Source organism: Melanostigma gelatinosum, assembly GCF_949748355.1.
Source record: "Melanostigma gelatinosum genome assembly, chromosome: 23".
In the NCBI taxonomy this organism is placed as follows: Eukaryota; Metazoa; Chordata; class Actinopteri; order Perciformes; family Zoarcidae; genus Melanostigma; species Melanostigma gelatinosum.
Genome location: NC_136656.1, coordinates 6,346,644 through 6,366,282, shown reverse-complemented (window position 1 = coordinate 6,366,282; position 19,639 = coordinate 6,346,644). Strand labels below are relative to the sequence as shown.

Here is a 19,639-nt window from a genome sequence, read left to right as displayed (position 1 = left end):
GGCCCCTGACTAGAAACGGTATTATATTCAACTTTTTTTTTTTACATGTGGAATGACAATTCAACTTGAACTTGGAACTGAAGATCAGGTGCATTTGCCATCAATTGTATTGCAAGTAGTAGGAATAGTATATAACGTTCCATCAAATATGTGTTCATAAGCCAACAATGTTTAAACTGTGAATTAGCTTTCTGTTTTACACACATAATCTTACATAAAATGTGTTTTTGTTCGTCAATCAAATGCCAGGTCTGAAAGATACATTGTCGTTGGTCTGTACAGCAATGTCATCTACATCCAATGTAACACAGCGTGCTACCGTCTCATGAAAAAATGATGGCAATGAATAATGATGAAAAAATAATGAGACTCAATTTGTGTTCTTGTGTTCCTCAGGACTCGCTCCATTACGTGCGCCACGCATTCTGCTGCATTCCTGCCTGTGTTGAACGCTAGACTGGGGGCATTTCTGAGATCAAGCCGGGACATGCAAGTCTTCCCAGCAAAACAACACAAGTGCCTCCACTCTGCTGTTCTCCGGGTGCCTGTCACATGCGAGCACATGTTTGTTGTTGTAGAGACAGGCAAAGACACTTTCAGCAGGGCAACATTACCACTATTACAGCCAACTGTTAAGGAGTTTTAAGGAGCGCAATACAAAAGGTAAGGTGACTGCACTTCTGCAACGCATTCCACTGTTGCAATTCAACTCCTGAGCCTCGCGCTTGAAATGGGCGTGGTCAAACAAAACACACACGGAACGGAAACAGACCAGCGTGTAGGTACGCTGCGAGGGCTCGCGACAGTCAACAGAGCGGCTACGGCGCGAAAATAAAAGAAAAAAGAAAAGTGACAGAAACTGGACGCAGCGAGTGCGCAAAGCTGTGCGGATGATGCCTGAGGTTGCCTCCCGTTTCTAAGCCGCAGGTAAGCTTTTTCCAAACCACCTGACGCGCTACGTGAACACCCTCACTGGTGTCTATTTGTCAGAAGCCGACAAACAGTGGGCACGAGACCCTAAGGAACTAGCTTTTGTTCAATTAGCTTCTTTATTTTTTTTTTACAAATGCGTCAGAGTGCGAGTGTTAGAAGCAATTTGCATCACTAACCTTTAATTTAACCGGTAATTTAGGCACATGAAAACAAGTGTAATAAGAAGATGGAAGTAAAACTGCGTCACCCACACTTAAACTGGCATGTTACATTGTATTGGTGTAATACCTTTTTGTGCAAACATTAATGAACCCATATCACACGTGCAACACTATTAATAACAACACAGTCTTGCACTAACTTCCTCCAAACGTGTATTTTTTTTATTTTACTTCAGTTTTAAATGACGTTGCCTGATACAGGTTTCAGAGACTGTAACTTTAAAACACTTAATGTTGAAGTAGGCACCATACTAACTAGGCATATAACGTTACATCGCGAGGCATGCCCAGGTGTTCCTTTGGGTCAAACCAGGAAGTGGACACCAATTGGACTTTGGTTGAAGTGACTGAGGGATGTGCGGAAGAACTATGATGTGTGTGTGTGTGTGCATGCATGGGCGTGCATGCCATGACTCACCCCTTGTGTGGTGTAACCACACCTGTGGTGTGCTTTGTGGGTGTGACACACATCCAATGCGGGCAGCATGCTTTCAGACATACCGGTAGTTTTGTTTTGCAGAGGAAACAATATCTTCATAAATTTCTCTTTATAAATTGCTCTCAGTGAGTTTTGAAGCCTACATACTCCTACATGCCTCCTGTATCTTTGTCTACACACACATACACACACACACACACACACACACACACACACACACACACACACTGCTTCATATTTTGCCATGCCCATGTGGGATGTGCAAGCTGCTTTTATCTTGTGAAGTTCTCTTTTTGCTCCACGTATTGATCTTAACACCCTGTGGGCTTCGACACCGGGCAGTATCTATGGATCAAAGCTCCTTCATCCATCCCTTAATAACGTTTGCTGAATGTGTGTGCCCTATGGTGGGTAGTGTGTGTGTGTGTGTGCAGCTGTGTGAGTGGGCGTCTTGAGCGCTAAAAGGCAGAGATGAGGAGCAGGCCAGGTCAGATGTGCTAGCAAGCTTTGGCGTGTGCCTGCGCTGGCTCTCGGCCAATACAGGTCCCTGCATGTTAACACTGCAGCACACAGCTGGGCAGGTCTGATAGACTGTATGTAGGCCCCTGCTGCTGTTGTGAGGACTAAGTACTGTTGTGTAGAGCTGGGACTGTGTGGTCTGTGCTTCGAAAAAAGGTGTGATGTGCTCACACGATGAGAAAACAAAAATATTTGTGTGCGCGTGTGCCACTATTTTATCAGATTGTAATCCAAAAATAGCCTCTAATGAAGGGGAAGATATGCTTTATTCTCACCAGGTTGGTATATGAATACAATATTTTCTCTTAATGTTTATTCTGGGAACAGCTTGTGCGGTAAAGAAGTAAACGCATGCATGTTTGCCACAAGATTGTGTTTACTTGAAAGCAGAAGTAACACTTCATGTCCTCTGTGTACCGTAGGTTTGCAACCTAAAAGAGAAGTGGACTTGGCAAGATGTTGACGTATCTAACTGTGAGTTTGAAGTTTGACTGTGTGAGAGTGGGAGATAGAGAGAGAGAGCAGTTCTGCCACACAATTAATTAGTTCTTAACTTTGAACAGATGGTGTAAAAACACGAGGAAACGGACTGTTAACAATAGCGTGCCGTTTTAAAGGGTTATTTCATGTTGTTAGGCAGTGAGCTGTGATGTAACACTTGGATCTTTTTAAATTCTGTGATTAGAGGAGACGATGTCAGTTGGCCTTTCTGCAAAAATCCACTTTGTGTCATTTGATCAGATTTAAGGTAAGACCTCTTTCCAAAAGCTGTCCACAGAGCCACGCTGTAAATGGTGGCATGCTGTTTCGTCACAGCGATTGCAGTTTCCTGCAGTTTCATCCAGGAGTGTTGCAAATTTAGATTTGTTTTTTTTCGGGGCCATGTTTGCTCACTTGTCGATGAATGTAAAGCAAATGCAACGTGATCTTTTTTTAGACGTTTTTGGGGAATAGGCTTGTTCGCTATGTTGCTGAGATTGCATGATGAGATCGATGTTGCTCTCACGTCTGCGGGGTAAAGTTGAAGCAACAGCCAGGAGGCGCTTAGCTTAGCTTAGCTTAGCCCAGCGCAAAGGCTTGAAGCAGGGGTCAAAAAACAGAAGAAGAAGAATCCGCACACCCGCATGTTTTTGAAGAGAAAATCTTCTCGGGACATTGGCAGATGATGAGGTGGTGAATGGAAGACAGATCAGCAAATTAAATCCTAAGCATGTGATGATTTAATGTCACTTCATAACACATGTTACTTGTTCCGCTTTATCATAAATATTGAAAAAAGTGTTATTTCTGCTTGTGCTAATGAGCCATAAATATTTCATGAACAGCTTTCAATCTGAAAAGTTGCCTGCACCCCAGGGTGCTGTTGAAATTCTGGAAATCTAACATTACATAAAAAAAGAAATTAAGGAATTGCTGAACAGCGCATCAATAGTTTTCACAAATATCTTCGAATACTCTGCATGTATCGCAGAGTAGCCTACGTTTTTTAAAATTTGAGTCAACATATTTTTTGTGTGCCGAATCGCTGCAGCGATCACAACTTAATTTATTCATTTACGGTTTATCGTCTAACTGTTGGTGAGAGAGGGAATGAGTGCATTTCCCAAAATGTCGAACTTCTCCTTTGATGAGGTCCAATAAGTTCATCAAAGTGGAGAGGACGTAACGGTGAACTCTTAAACACATTTTCACCTGCAGAACTCCCCGAAGACAAAATCAATGTCCACTTAATCATTTGGGCTTGCAGAGCGATGCGTCATTAGAGCCGACCAGATGTATTTAAGTGTTTCTGCTCCACTTAATGGACATTTCACAGGTTCATAATTTAGTCGATGGTAAGAGGGGAGTCCTGCAAAGATTAAATTCAGTTTGACGACACTTTACTGTATTTTTCTTCCCACATCACATATTTGTACCTTTTTTTTTTTTTGTGTGTCTACAGTTTGAAGCCGGGCCACCACATCTTCTGAATGTGTTCCTGACGCGGCAGAGGTGAGACCAGAGCATCATGTTGGAGCCTCCGGAGCCTAGCCAGGAGGTCGTGGAGTGGCTGTCCACCCTCCGCCTGTCCCAGTACACCCCGTATTTCCAGCAGGGAGGCTATCGAGCTCTGGACGATTGCAAGGACCTCACCGACACACAGCTCCTGGGGCTCAAAGTGTTTCCAACGGGACACCGCAGGCGCATCCTCCGAAGTTTGGAAGCACTGGGGGTGAAGGCGGCGAGCGGCGGAGAGCAAGATGGAAAGGGTGAGGCGGCGAATGGGATGCGCTGCAGGGCGCCCGTGCCGCACCCGAGACACATCTTCCTGAAGGATAAAAAGAGGGGGAATACATGCCGGCATCAGCCGACGGAGAGGAGGGAGTATGAGTCGGAGGGGAGTCAGACTTTGCCCCCAGGGGCCGGACTGGGAACAGAAGGTGGGGACGCCCAAGAGAGCGGACGCCTTCTCCCGCCTCAACCGGCCCCGCGCAATCCCGAGAACATCCAAAGATCCGTGCCAGAACATGTCCCCGCCTCCGTGTTCTCCAGCAGCAGCAGCGAGTCCCTCTCCATATCTGAAGTCCCCTCAGACTGGGAGATCTCCTCAGAGGATCCCTCGCCGTCTAGAGCCGACTCTTTCCCCCACACGGCCGAAGTGCCCCGCCCAGCGCTCGCCGAGGACAATTGGGTTTTTCAAGGCGACATGGTGGACAACTCCATCTACGGAGCACAGCCCAGTTTCAAGGTTCCCGAAGGCCGACGGCTCACTCGCTCCTACCGACTGAGGCACCGGCCCGTCCCCAACATCCCCAATCAGACCACCCCGCCGCTTCAGGACAGGTAACCGTTCGACTTAAAGCAACAGTTCAACATTTTGGGAGATGTGCTTTTTTCACTTTGTTGCAGAGAGTGAGTTTAGCTTCACATCTACCGTACAGACATGAGAGCGCCATCGATCTTCTCACTTAACTCCCGCATGAAAGCAACGAAGTGCAATTTCCAAAAATGTTGGAACTATTCCTTTGAGTATAAAGTTTGACTTCATGGAAGTTTGTGGGCAGTCGGGAACTGTTCAAACAAGTTGGAGGAGTACTGAGAGAAATAAATTTGCACGCTGAATGAATACGAAAACAATACTTCACTTCTTGCATTTTGATTTTACACTAATGGAGAACCTGAGACCTTTTCATTTTCAATTCCGCATTTCACGTGCGTTAATCATGAGCTTTTCACAGTTGCACATCTCTATTCTGAAGGCCCCTTTTCTCCTAAATGGTGTTCCCTATTCCCCCCCCACCCCCTGCATCTGTGGTTCTAATTCACAGATTTCCCATCTTCCTCAGGAGCGTGCCGCCGCCGCCGCCGCCGCCGGTGCAAACCAGCAGCCCCGAACGCCCAACCGGCTCCGAAGGTCCCGCCGGTGCAAACGGCACACAGAAAGGTACACCGTCTTTCAAGAGGCATCCGCTTCATCATCTCACGCTAGGGCTGGGCGATAAATCGATTTAATCGATTAATTCGAATGTGTGCTTTAAGGCGATGTGTTTTATTGAAAATCGAGAAAATCGCCCCCACCCCTCCCCCCCGTTGGGTTCCCGTAGTAGAGTGCGCGCGCATTGTTTACAAACTAAAACAATGGCGGCCAGCAGCTTCACTGCTGGCCGCCGCCGCCGCCACCTCACAACAACAACCCAGCATTTTGGAGACATTCACCAACTGTACTCCGCATGAGAAGAAGAGTGCCCGGTGGAAAGCCATCACGGATGCAGTCGCGATGTATATCGCAAAAGATATGGTGCCCATATACACCGTGGAAAAGCCGGGGTTTATTCACCGTCTCAAAGCTTTGGACCCCAGGTACGTGCTACCAAGCCGTAAACATTTTTCTGACGTTGCCTTGCCTCGGCTGTACAATAGTACACGCCAAAGGATCTCTGCGGAGCTGGAGGGGATGTCATTCTACTCCGCAACAACTGACCTGTGGTCCAGCAGGTTGACCCAGACACCGATCCACTTGACTGGTGGAAGCGTCACCAACTTAACTTTCCAAGGCTAAGTACTTTAGCAAAGAAATACCTCTCTGTGCCAGCTACAAGTGCCCCCTCTGAGAGGCTTTTCAGTGTGTGGGGGGGGCATTGTTACATGCCACCGTGCATGCCTGAAGCCAGAGGTAGTAGACAGGCTTGTCTTCCTGGCAAAAAATATTTAGAAAAAACATGCACTACTGTTTAATACTGTTGGTTATGTTGTGAATGCACTTGATTTTGTTTACATGCACTTATTTACTGTGCAAAATATGTTATGTTGATGTTAGATCAGATGTTGCACTTTTGAAAATGTGAATGTTAAAGGGTCATATACATTTTATTTCATGCTGTGTTTGTATCAGTGTATTCAGTTAGAAAAGCTTACTGTAAAAAGTTACATTTGCACAGTTGTTTACAATGGAAGGCTACTATTTAATGCCATTTAATGTTATGTTTAATTTAATTTTATATTTAAATGATTCAGGCAAACAAAAGAGTGACCAAATACTTTTTGTATACTACAGGCACCTTTCTACAATGTTCAGGTTTTGTTTGCACTTTATTTTTATCAACCTACTTGGGAAAATCATCACAAAATAAAAGAAAAAATTGTTTTCAACAGCTTCTGTCATCTGCAAAAAATTTTGGGGGAAAAAAATCGATTTAAATCGTGAATCGGATTTTTTGTAAAAAAATCGGAGATTTTTTTTTTAGGCCATATCGCCCAGCCCTATCTCACGCCATGAATATTTCATTCGGCAGTAGAGTCAGCGGTGCTGTTTGCCCGGATGAAAGAAGAGGGAGAGGAGATGATGGGAGTGTGTGTGTGTGTGTGTGTGTCGTGGGAAACTGCATGGCTCCCCGTTTCAAGCACACATCTCACAGGGAATATCTCTCTCACATCGCGTCCCTCGGCGAGAGCCCGGCGTGTATTCCTGTCACCCGGCTCTCCAAAGTTTTTTAAAGTTGTTTAACTTTGCTAACAACACACAAGGCTTGTAGTACAACCAGTACAAATCCGTTTTTGAAACTCCTCCCGGTCCCTCGCTGTATTTATTGGGCTTAGTCGACCCTCATGTCTCATCTGACGAGATGCTACGTGAGCTGCTGTGTGTGAGTGTGTTGAGGTAGACGTGTTCTCCAAGGATTATCTGTTGCTTTGCTGTGACAACCGGCAGTATGAGTGTGTGTGTGTGTGTGTGTGAGAAACACCTGTGAACGTGTCAGTCGTTTTCAGGTCCATACCTGACCACGTCTTCGCCAGCATATCAACAGTTTTTCTGTCCGTTTTCCACACTTAGTCCCCCCTCACGTTTCCTTCTGGCTTCCCCCCTTCCTTCCTTGTTCCGCGTACTGCAAGCAGTCTCTTGGCAGGCCGTGTTTTTCCAACTTTCTGTCTGTACGGAACAAGACAGGGAGCGAGACTTGAGAGAGCGGCGGGGAAGGAAGGGGGAGATGGATGCAAAGCAGGCTGAGAGAGACGGAGGAAGAGAGGGAGCCGAGGCGGCCCCAGAGCAGGGAGACGGGGAGCTAAATCTCCCTTCACAGCGAGGCCTAGCACGGCGCTATTTGACATATCATTTTTACCCGAGCATATTTGAAGAGTTTATTCACAGACGAGATCCAAAAAGTCTCAGTTATTCAATCAAAACTTGCTGTTGGAGGCTGACAGAATGTTAATTAACGCCTCGACAACTCCACTTATACATTTTCACGAGGAAAATCGGTCTGTCGAGCACACTAAAAATCATTCCAGTAATGACTAAAAAAACTATTAATAATTGCAGTCGTGAGGCTACTTTTTAAGGCCTTTGATCGTGCAATGGCAGACACACACACACACACACACACACACACACACATACACACACACAACCACAACCCAGTTTAATGCACTTCCCTTTCTAAGCACCCTAAACGTTTCCCAGACACTGCATACACACCGTGCTAAGTCACACGTCAGAACAAACAGAAAGTCAGTATGTACTAGTGTTGAAAATATATCTGCATATAAGACAGATATAGAAAGCTTCCTGTTAATTAAACCAAAATAAAAGTGCAATATTATACGGAAGAAATCACCAAGTACAGCTGAGGATGAGGAGAATTATATATTATACATTAATATGTACAATGTAAATAAATACAGCTACATGTCAGCGTACAATATATGAGTAGAGAAAGTAACCGAACAGCTACATGCATAACACCAGCCCTCAGTGTCCTCGTTTAGAAGAACAGAACGGCCATTAAAGAAGGTAAAGCACTCTTGACTGGTTTTATTCTTGAGCTATTCAGGAGTAAATTCAGGGAACCAGTGACTGAAATAATAAACAGTTCGGTGGCTACTTTGGATTCAGATGGCGGCACCCTGTGCTCAGGGTGTGACTGGCACAGAGGAGTGATGGTAACAAACTGACCCGTAACTCCCCGACTTAAAAAAAAAAAGAACAGAGGCTTCGCTCATAACAAAATCAATCTCCATCGGCAACTCCGAAGCAATGCGGTATCGAGGTCTCTTCCCGGATGGCAACTTGAGAGAGAGAGAGAGAGAGAGGGAGAGAGAGGGAGAGAGAGAGGGAGCGAGAGAGAGAGATTCTGGCCAGGAGCAGACAAAGAAGCAGCGCGGTCGACTGAGAGAGACAAAGGCAGGAGACGGAGACGTAAGAATGGAGGGAATCGGACGGGAATGAAGTACAGTAGCGGCCGGCGGGCCCTCGGGAGAGAATGGCGAGTGGCCTGAAGGTCGGCTGATGGATGATGACTGATGGTTGCCCACCGAGCCTGTCCGCAGAGACGGCGGCTGTGCTGGGAGTGGATTCCATCATCCAGTAAACTGACCCCCTTCATAGAGCTTACCCAGCACAGTACATGCCCTTTGTGCCCTCCTGTAATGCTCTGCAGTGTGTCTGTAAAGCTTTAAAAAGTAGTCCATCCACTGTGTACTTATTTGACCGTCCATCCTTTTTTAAAGTTTTTTTTTATGTCTGTTTTGTCTCGAGGCATCTTTATGTGTCTGAGGGTGTTTCGATCTTTGTCCGCCTGTGTGTGTGTGTGTGTGTGTGTGTGTTACTCCCGCGCCGGTCGTCTTTTGGCCCCTCGCAGTCCTCAGGAGAGGTTGGTGTCATTTTTCACAGTGACAGGCCAGTGGCCCACGCAGGGTGGCCCCCGGGTCTCCAGACTAATAGTGTCTGGCCAGAGCTCTCCTCCTCCCTCCTCCGTCTTCGCCGCCACCGACCGTGGTCCCTGCAGCGGCCGACACGGAGAAAATGGCCTTGGCAGGGACGCGGTGTGTCTGAGAACACACTGAGGAGGGTCACACTCCCTGTTGGGGCGAGGAAAAGGATCCGAGGCCGAGAGATAAGCATGCGAAAACAACACATGTAATTAGTTGACTGCTGACGGGGATCAAGTGCTTTCACGTTCATTCAGATCAATGAGTTGGTTGAATCAAAGATTTTAAAATGTGACTGGAATAATCCGGTTAAGCTCCTCACTTTCATGCACCATCTTTAGGCCTTCACACTGCAAGTTTCAATGCCGCGACAAAGCCACCATTGTGTTGTGTCTGTGTCCTTTTTTTTTTTTCTTCTTCTAGCTCCACTTCAAAGAACCTTGACGGCCATCGCTCCCTACGGAGAGTTGTTCCTGTACAACAACCCCGAAAGCACTGCGGTAAGACGGCGCACACTCCCACGAGTGGACAGTGAGTAGCAGCTCACCAAAGAGGAACAGACATTTCTCAGATCTCTGAACACTTATCGGCGGCGTTTCAACCGCAGGGCCGCACAGCAAACTTCCCTCTCGGTGTAGGCGTTGTCACCATTGGACAGAGTGGAAAAATGTGCTCGTTTCAGTTTGCCACCTGAGGTTAATGGAAATGTCACCTAGCCACTGAAGTTAACATAGCTTCGTGCAGCAACACGATAACGGTGTCTGACGGAGAGATGGACACCTTCTCTTCATCTGATGTGAATCTCTCTGGTGTGTGCTCTGTAGGACCAAGGCGCTAAAGAAGGGTTACAGAGGAGCTTTAAGGACAAGATCAAACAGAAGAAACAGAGGTACGGTACGCTGATGGGATGCAGATAAAAAAAGAAGTGGCCACAGAGTAGATGCCATTCTTAGGCTGCATTGTAAATGACACATATAAGAGATTTTGGGCAATAATTATACATTTCCTACACACATGAGGGTGGGCCTTCTTCAAGGAAGCGTTTTGGATGCTTGTTCACTTTCATGCCGAGAAGAAGATGTGATCAGGACCACTTCCATGTCTATTCGCTACTTACATATAGCTGGAGTCGGGAGGGAATTAGCTTAGCTCAGCATAAATAGTGGAAGCGATGGGGGACGGCAAACTTAAATAAAACAAATTGCCTTCCAGAACTTCTTGACCTAATGAAGTAACACCTTCTATCTTGTTTGATTGATGTGTAAGTAATAGTATAGTATAAAAAACGTATTGTTTCTCCCGCTCCTAGGCTATATGCTAAGCTAATCACTTCTGACTCTTACTACACCCTTAACAGACATGACGGTGTTAACAGCTTTTTATCTGTCTCTCGGCAAGAAAACAATTATCAGTATTTCCCAAAATGATGAACTGCTCCTTGTAACTGTCATCTACGCTCCGACAGAAAGAAGACGCCCAAACGGAAAAAATCCAAGGAAAAAGGTCCTCCCCCTGCTCCGACAATCCCAGACCCCCACAGAGACGAGTACTCGACGGTGGACGAGTGTGTCGTCTTTTTGCCGCGAGCCGGTTCGGTCCAAAGTTCTCCGGTGAACCCGGAGGGTGCCGCTGTGGGACCAGGGGCCTCCGGCCCTCAGGACGGCTCTTTGACGATGGTGGAGTGTGAACTCTACTCGGGCCCCGCCGACGCTCTGGGGGGCGTGGCCAGCAGTGCGCTGCCGGACATTTCTCCGTACGCGTGCTTCTACGGAGCCCCCAAACACCAGGTGCTCAAAGTGGGCTGGCTGGACAAGCTGTCGCCTCAAGGGTAGGTTACAGTACTGCAGAAGATAACTGTGATTAAATCAGACATTAAATAGTGTTCTTAATCTGATCGCAACTATCTGTGATCACTGCACCAACGAAAGGGGAAGTAAGATGGGAGATAACATTGTAGTATTTGCCCTCACTTAGTTTGGCTTTTTCTGGCGACATAACATATATGTCTCCGTGCAACTTGCTTCACCGTTGCTCCAAAACCGAAGCTATCAATCATTCACTTCCTTTTTATATTCTCCCTCGCCGCCCTATTTGCATAGATTTTGAAAACCGCCCACGGCTGTTGAATATTCAAATTGAAAGTGCCCATTTGTTTTGATTATGCTAATTGACAGCCGTTGATACAACTCCTGACGTTAATGAATCAATGGCACTCATGAAATATGAGTACCTGTTCCGAGCAGATTTAGTAACCGGCTTACTGTCTTTGACGGTTTCTGGATCAGTGTTGCGTCTTTCACTCCAAAGTGGTTCAGTTTGGGTTGAATTTGCACGCCTCACCTTCTCATTGCAGGAACTATATCTTTCAAAGGAGGTGGGTGAGGTTCGACGGAGAGAGTCTGGCCTACTACAACAATGACAAGGTACAGTGCGTGTGCACGTTCACACGTTCCTTCCCCTCCCGCTACGAAGTCGCTCCCTCGACAGAAATCCATACGATGAGCAGCTGAGCGCGTCCTAAGTGTCCCCTTCTCGTTCCCTTTTCTCCTCCTCCTCATTCTCGTCATCATCATTAGCTCGGCAGGGTAAAGAATGGGGGCAAGGACGGAGCGACATTACGCCATGCGTGACAGCGCTCTCTGTGCCCGCTCAGCCGTACAGTAGAGTGCATTGACGTTGGCACCTGACCAGCAGGGGAAGGGACGACTTCTCTCCTTTTTTTTGCCTCCACTCAGCGTTTCTCTCTCTCTCTCTCTCTCTCTCTCCCTCTACCTCTCTTCATTCTCCTTCTGTCTGACAGCTGAGTTTGAAATTTCGCTTAGCAGTGCCTGCCTCATCATCAGAGGGAGGGAGAGGGAGGGACGTGGGGAGGGAAAGGGGTTGCTGTTGGGTGAGAGTATGGGAGTTGGAAAAAGCAGAACGTGGAGAGGAGGCAGACCAAGATGCAGGCAAATATGGCCGCTTCACCTCCACCTGTTTAGTTTGAAAACTGACAACAACTGACAAAAGTGAACAGCAGATGTAATTGTACAACAGATGATTAATGTGACATGAATGCGAACTGTTGAGTGTACATTGTGTTTATCGGAGGAGCTTTCACAAACCCTGGTGTTATCCTCTTGGAAAAAAAGCTCTCTTAATGCATGAATTCTGTGTTCTCCAGCTATCGTTACGCGACCACAACCTGCCCTGACATAATGTGCTTTGCCTCCGTGTTCCCGCTAATGACCGTTGGATGTATCCAGAACAAACGCATCTCGGTGTGTGTGAGAGCGTGAACTCGGCGCCCGTTTCCCAGGGCCGGCTCGTTTCCGCTGCGGCAAGCGTTGCACAACATCACAATCAATGATGTGGGACCCGTCTGAAGCCGGCTCGTTAATCACTTACTAATTATAGCCCTCCGTGCTCTCCCCTCCCCCCTCGTTCTCGCTTTTTTTTTTTTTCGTCGCATTCGTTGCTTTATTTGTCAGGACACGCTCCGTCGCCGGCAGAGTGGGAATCGGCAGGGAGGCCGGCGAGTCAGCACTTTAAGCTCCATGTCACTGTCGGCGCGACAGATTCTGGAAAGATGAAAAGTTTGCCCGTGTGTGTGTGTGTGTGTGTGTGAGAGAGGGAACAAGAGACTGTTGTTTAGACTTTTTAAAAGTCATCCTGCCAATGTGACTCTCCCCTCTGAGAAAGCAGCGGGCTTCATCATGTTTCGGGTGAGCGGAGGGGTCGAGCACCATCTCTCCATATATGAAGATGAAAAAAAACCGAATAAAGTGGAACTAAACTCGACTGACTAGCTGTATCGGAAGCCATGATTAATACTGAACCTGCCATCATCTCATGTTTACATCTAATAATGAGCTAAGTGCTGACGTCACAGTGTCCACAATGCCAATGCCGAGGTAACATGCTGATGTTTACCGTATTCACCACTGTAGTTTAGCACGTTAGCATTAGCTAACTTGACAGAATCTGTTTTGAATTGATTCCCTTTGTCTCAAATCTTATCTTTTCTTATCATCTGGCAAAATTGGTGCGGTCTGCACTCTATTTAAGATTGGACTCTTAAGTTTAATCGAGCCTGATAAAGGATGGTTTCATGTTCTTATCATATCCAGTCTTTTACTACCCGAAACACAAAAATACAAATGCCTCGACACGAAACCATTCTCATGCTTGTTCCCTTTCTCCAACTTTCAACACCCCCCAAAAAAAACCTTTTGTAGTTAAAAATCCTGCCAGCCTCAGACAGAACTAATCGCACTTAATCACAGTCGCAGCTTGAAGGTCTCTGGCCGCCGTGATGTCATCATCGGGGGTAGCGGAGGTGGCGTGGGAGAGTAGCGAGACGCTCGGTCTCACTTCTCCCTCTCTGCAGCGTTGTGTCCAATCCCGCCTCATCAATCACCCCCTTTCACCTGATTTCGTCAACACCGGGATTGACTCGGGAGAGAGCTTTGGGCCTGAGATGTAGTCTTCAGGGTCCTGGTGCGGTGTCGTGTGTGTGTGTTTATGAAAACAGTCCAAAGCCTGGCTTCAGGGTAGTGAGGGGAGGAGGTGTGGAGGATGACTGGGGGGGTATGAGAGGATAGGGGAGGGAGGTGGAGGCAAGATGAGGTTTTAGGACCGAGGATCAGTCTTTGAGTGCATCAGTCTGCCTGATTGTCTGACGCTCTCTCCTTCTAAGCCTTAAAAGCTCCTCTGCTAACCCCCTCCTGTGTCTTCCCAAGATGCCTCTGCAGACGCTTACTGTAACACCTCAAGTGTTTCTTTTTTTTTTCCCATTTTATTCCGTGACAAAATACATGTAACATGTTCAGTCGCAATCTGCAGTGTACTTCCATGGGTTTAATTCCCCTTTGTTATGGCCTGATCATATGTTGATATCCAAGAATTCTTATTCATACAGAGAGACATTTAAGAATAGATATCATTTGAATTCACGCCAGCCCTCAGGTAGATTTACCACCTTTAAATCTAAGTAGCTCTCTAGAAAAGAGCTTTAGTGTCTTTCAGCTCGTTGTTTTTGGTTTTTGCTTGTTTTTGACCTCAGCAGTTTTCAGTAAGAAAGCTCCAAACCTCCGCTGTACCCTCCACTCCGCCCTGCGCCGACGTATTTAGCGACTGTCCACCATAGTGGAGCATTTTAGCTGCTGAAGAGCCAGATATTTTCCTCAGGAGTTGGCGAGGCACTAAACTGAGCTGAAAGGAGAGTGAATAGAGAGTCGTAACCCGATTACATAAATGTGTTTACAGCACCGAAAAAAGGAAATAGTGCAGGTTCGAGCATAACCCTAAACTCGATGCCAGAAGATACTGAAGATAATCCCAGCCTCCTCCACACTCGCAGACTTGTAGGCACGTTCCCACGAAGTCTGTGAGGGGTTAATGGCTGTCCCACTGTCAAATCGTCAAGTGCTCGAGGGCTCTCTCGGAGACACTTTGAGCCCTTTTATGCTCTCTTTCTGTAAGTCCGCATTTCGGCAGACTTTGCCTGAGGGAATTACCCACAATTCATAGCGCTCTGACATTAAACACTGGCTTACCAGGGGAAGCCCGGAGGCGTTAAAAAAAGAAGGAAAAAAAAGGGTAACGTAAACAAAGAGGAAGGCACATGTGTTCAGTCTGGCATATTAAAGTTACGCTGAAACTTTCACATTTAGGATTTGAGATTTAAATTGGAGGAATGTGTTATTCAGCAAACATTTCCTTCATCAAACAACACGTTAATTTATTATTTGACAACATACTATCCTCATAAAGACTCATAACAGCTGTGCCTGGAGGCAACATCTTTAAAATCCTTCAGGGACCGCGCTCAGGGAAACACCAGAGCAAAGAGGCGTTGTTCTCTCAAAGGTGCAGTTCTCTGCTCCAACCAGCTGGTGTCCTCGTGCCTCCATTGATGATGTGTGGAGACGCCAGAAGCTGAACTCCATGCTGGTGGCAAAAAACTCTTTCCACTCTCCTTCACCCTCCTCCCTGCTTCATCCCCCACGCTGCCTCCATTATTGTAGGCTTTAGCTCAATTGCTTTGCCTTAATTGTTTCCTGAAGTTCACCAGGTTGTTTTTGAGAAAGAAAGGAGACATGGTTATCCAGCCAGGATGCGCAGTTGAAAAGAAAGAGAAGAAAAAGAAGAAGAAGAAGTAACACCGCCCTGCAAAATGATACAGCCGGATAATTGTTGGGAGGGCAGAGCGAGAGGCATAGTGACGTGGGAACGGCTGCAATGAGAGGACGTGGGAGGGAGGGAGTCGAGAGTGGGAGGGAGGTCAGAGGGAGGGGAAATGAGTGTGGAGGAGATCTTTGGCAGAGGGAGGTCAGTCAGGTGTGTCTGTTATTGGAGGAAGAGAGATAATTAGGCCTCATTGTTCCTTGGCAGTACGTCCTCTCGAGATCGGTCGACAAACATTACGCGCGTGCGTGCGTGTGTGTGCGCGTGTGTGTGTGTGTGTGTGCGGGCGAATGCGTTGCGTCTGAATCCACCTCCTGAACACTGACCGCCTCCTTTTGTCGTTCCTCTGCCGACTCTGCTGTCGAGTGTATTTACAAATGCACAACTCGCAATTAAACAACTCTCTCTCCTTCATGACCCCAAAAAGCAGAATTAAAACAATTAATTACTGTTAACCCGTACCGGGGTATAATTAGCAGCACACAGCTACCGAGCTAATCCACGCACACACACACACACACACACACTCTTGCTCTCTCCTCCTCACCTTCCTTTTAACTTCTATCTAAATGTCGAGAGAGAAAGAGGGGGAGATGCTGGTGTGGAACTCCTCGGGAGAGAAACGCACAAAGCCGGCCGTCGGTAATTAGGTTGAGCCACTTCTCGCCATTGTTAACATCCTGTTTTAATATGAGAAGGACCCCACCGTCACCCTCTCAGGCCTCTTCATCTCGATATGATGTCTTTCTTTCCTCCCTCTTCTCCTCTAGCTGCACCTCTTTCTCCTCCTGACTCTGGTTTGCCTCTTCTTCTGTTTTTTTTAAAAATCTTTTCTCTATTTTATCTCTTTTTCCTTTTCTCTCTCTCAGTCCTCTCCTTGGCCTTTCACATCAACCTAATTTCTCAAATGCTTTTTTCCCCTCTCCCTGACTGACTGTGCCACCTGCAATATTCCTGGCTGTACGGTCTCTAAAAATAGGCAATTTTTTGTGGCTGCCAAGGTCACCGGCTTAATTAAGAACAGAGAGAGAGAGAGAGAGTCAGAAGTTCACTTCCTTCATCTTGTCTCCTCGCTCACCTGCACCCAGGCCGCGGCAGTACAGTAGAACAAACACACAGTTTTGTGCATGGCGATCACCGCCAGTTATTACATTGTGCACATGGCGGCAGAGAACGAAAATTCAGGTCGAGCCCGCTGAAGAGCGACAGATCGGGGGAAAAAAAGGAACGTCTGTTTTTTATGATTTTTAATTTTTTTTCCATTCTTTGCGATGACAATGACATTATCGACATGAATAATGCAATGTTTGCAACGACCCCTTTCTTTTCCTTTTTTATAACCCAGTGATTTTCACGCCTCTACAGAAGCGTAATGTACTGCCCCCCCCCCCCCCCCCCCCCCCACACACACACACAGACTATTGCAAGAACATTACAGTCCGACATGTTGTTAGCTTTTTTTCCATCTACTTTAAGGGCATTTCTCTGTTGCACTCGCCACATCACAGTGTGAATGCTGACTCGACGGCGGTACCACTCTCTCCTCGCTTCTTTTAGAAGTGGTGGTATTGACGTTTGATTTTGTCTCCTCTTGGTATCGACAATGACCCAGTACTTTAATTGCCATTGTCAAGGGAGGTTGTGAAAAGGGTCATGAAGCCTCCAGTGCAACATCCTCCTTATTTAGATACCTCCTTACGAGAGCTGCTGCGGGAAAACATGGGGGGGGGGTAGTGAAACAACACACACACGCTCAATCAAAAAAGCTCTTCCTGTGCTTTACCCAAATCCCCTCGCCAAATATTTGAGAAGTTTGTTTTCAGCGTGAGGATTTGTTTGATGATGTATCCTAACACCCTATTGACAGTCTTCTTTAATGCGACGTAATCCACTCTTTTCTGCTATTTCACGCCTCTATTTCAAATCGCACATATTTCTCGTCTATAATTTGAGTGATTTGCGTGAATGTCAAAGATCACATCAACACAACAGGCTTTCTTAACGGTACGCGGCTCGTATGGAGTCGTATTCTGTCATCGTTCCTGTTCGTGTTCCTGCAGCAGCTTTTGATTGAAATGCTTCTTGTTCAAGAGCTCTGGGCCATTTATCAAAGCTACTGCTTGAAAGGGAACAGGGAAGCTATTCCTGCAAATACATTTGACGTCGTATTGATGGTTAATGGCTCCAGTTGGATGAGGGTGTCCGTCAGTGTCGCTTCGAATTGAATGCCATCGTAGCCGACTGTAATAAAACTCAGAATTACACATCTATCGCTGCAAACAGCGCCCCTGAATACGCAAATTGTGGGTCCACAGATGCAGATAATAGGAATAGGCAACAATTCAACAACAGTGTTAGTATGCATGAGGCTGCGTGTGTGTCTGCTCGAGTTTATATACCTATTTAGTGTGTTGTTTCTTCTTATCTGTCTGTTTATGTGTGTCTCTCTGTCTCTTCAGGAGATGTACTCCAAAGGTATGATCCTGGCCACCGCCGTCAGACAGGTGCGAGGACTCGGGGACAACAAGTTTGAGGTGGTCACCGCCCTTCGGACCTTCACGTTCAGAGCTGACAGAGAAGGTAAGTCCGTGAGTTTGATTATTCCAGGGACTCCTGGAGGAAATTACTTCAAATTTGGCACAAACGTCCACTCACTCTGTTCCGCTGGTCAGTCTGTATTTGCCGCTCTAACCGTCTGATTCCCTGTCTAGCCTTGTTCTTCTCTCTCTGTCCTCCCCCTCCCTTTACGTTTGTCTCTCGTCTCCCATCCTTGCCTCACTCCTCTCTAAATGTGGTCATCTTCTGCCTCCCCCTTTCCTGCCTGTCTTCCTCTGCGTGCCGTCTAAATCATTTTGCCAGGTACCCGCATGTAAATAAATAGTTCTACATTTTGCCTTCTTTCACAGTGAGACATGGGAAGATCAGTGTCAAGTCTCTTCAAGTTGGGGTATTTAGCCTAGCTTAGCATAAAAACTGGATGCAAACTGAAATGGCTTTTGATCCGTTCAAATAACAACACACAAAAAATACAGCTTCTAAATTCTTGAAAGATCACTTTTTAATATCGAGTATTTTGAAAGACTGGCTACTTGTTTCACCGGTTTCTCGTCTTTATGCTAAGCTAGGCTAAACATGTCCTGACTCCACCTCCCTACCTGACAAACACAGATGTGAGATTGATATTCATCTTCTCGATTCACTCTCGGAATGAAAGCAATTAAGCATATTTCTCAAGTATCAGGAATAGTCTCTCTTAAACGCCCCCTGAATATTGTGCTATTTAAATGACGCTTCGGGAGATCTTGGTGGCAGTAATGACTTCATGTCCCTGTCTGGACCTATGTTATTAAGACACTCTAAAGGGACAGACCGTATAAAAAAAAATTAACAAACTCTCAAATCTCCCAGGAAACGTCCTTTTTTTAATAGTCTCTCTCCATCTTTCTGCCAGATAAATCGGAGGAAGCTTTGTCTGAGTCGGCCTTAATGAGAGCTTTTCCAGCTCCTTACCTCTTGCTTGATGGCGGTCTATGAGGCCGCTCGGGGTCAAACCGCTCACTCGCTAAACGGGGGTCCGCCGGACCGATGAGAACTTATTGACACATCGACGTCTGCTGTGCGACAACTATAATTATCAATATTTGACATATTACTCATTGATATTGAGCGTCCGCTGTTGTAGTTTTTGATAAGTTCAACTGGTCGTTTATTGCTCGGGACTCATTTAGAAATATGTATCGCGGTAAAGCTGTTTGAGTCGATTCTAATGCGTAGGGCGACGGGTTTCATCAGTCAGGTGGAACATTTTTGAGGATATCAGAATAGTTTTTGAAGTCTGTACCTGATTTATTTTGTGTGTCTGATATCGGAATATGCAGCAGTGAAAATCTTGACACCATATTTGTTTGGTCTGCAGCACTTTAAAGTACTCGCATGGCACCTTATACTACTGTATTAAAACACGAGGGGAAACCATATCATCTCTGAACTAGTGTTCTTCTCACGCAGTTTCGTATCTCCTTTGGTTTATAGAAGAAAAAAGAAGCAATACAGTCGCCAAACGTGCCCTTTTAAACTTTGTTTTTTCATCTATTTTCACCACACCGAGCACCAGCGACTCTTCCTTCTCACCCTGTCGATTCAGCGCAGCGTCATATCGATATCTGCCTTTTTT

The 19,639-nt window shown here is 46.3% G+C and overlaps 1 protein-coding gene across 1 annotated transcript in view; it reads left to right on the top strand.

The window, feature by feature from the left end:
* The first annotated feature begins 815 nt into the window (after positions 1-815).
* The window catches only part of arap2 (ArfGAP with RhoGAP domain, ankyrin repeat and PH domain 2), an 86,085-nt gene continuing 67,261 nt past the window's right edge, over positions 816-19,639 (top strand). Inside the window, exons 1-8 of the mRNA XM_079295717.1 lie at positions 816-927; positions 4,055-4,935; positions 5,439-5,536; positions 9,721-9,797; positions 10,122-10,186; positions 10,763-11,125; positions 11,651-11,720; positions 17,925-18,045. Of these exons, the coding sequence (XP_079151843.1) occupies positions 4,121-4,935; positions 5,439-5,536; positions 9,721-9,797; positions 10,122-10,186; positions 10,763-11,125; positions 11,651-11,720; positions 17,925-18,045 (1,609 nt within the window). The 5' untranslated portion in view covers positions 816-927; positions 4,055-4,120. The remainder of the gene's footprint in view (positions 928-4,054; positions 4,936-5,438; positions 5,537-9,720; positions 9,798-10,121; positions 10,187-10,762; positions 11,126-11,650; positions 11,721-17,924; positions 18,046-19,639) is intronic.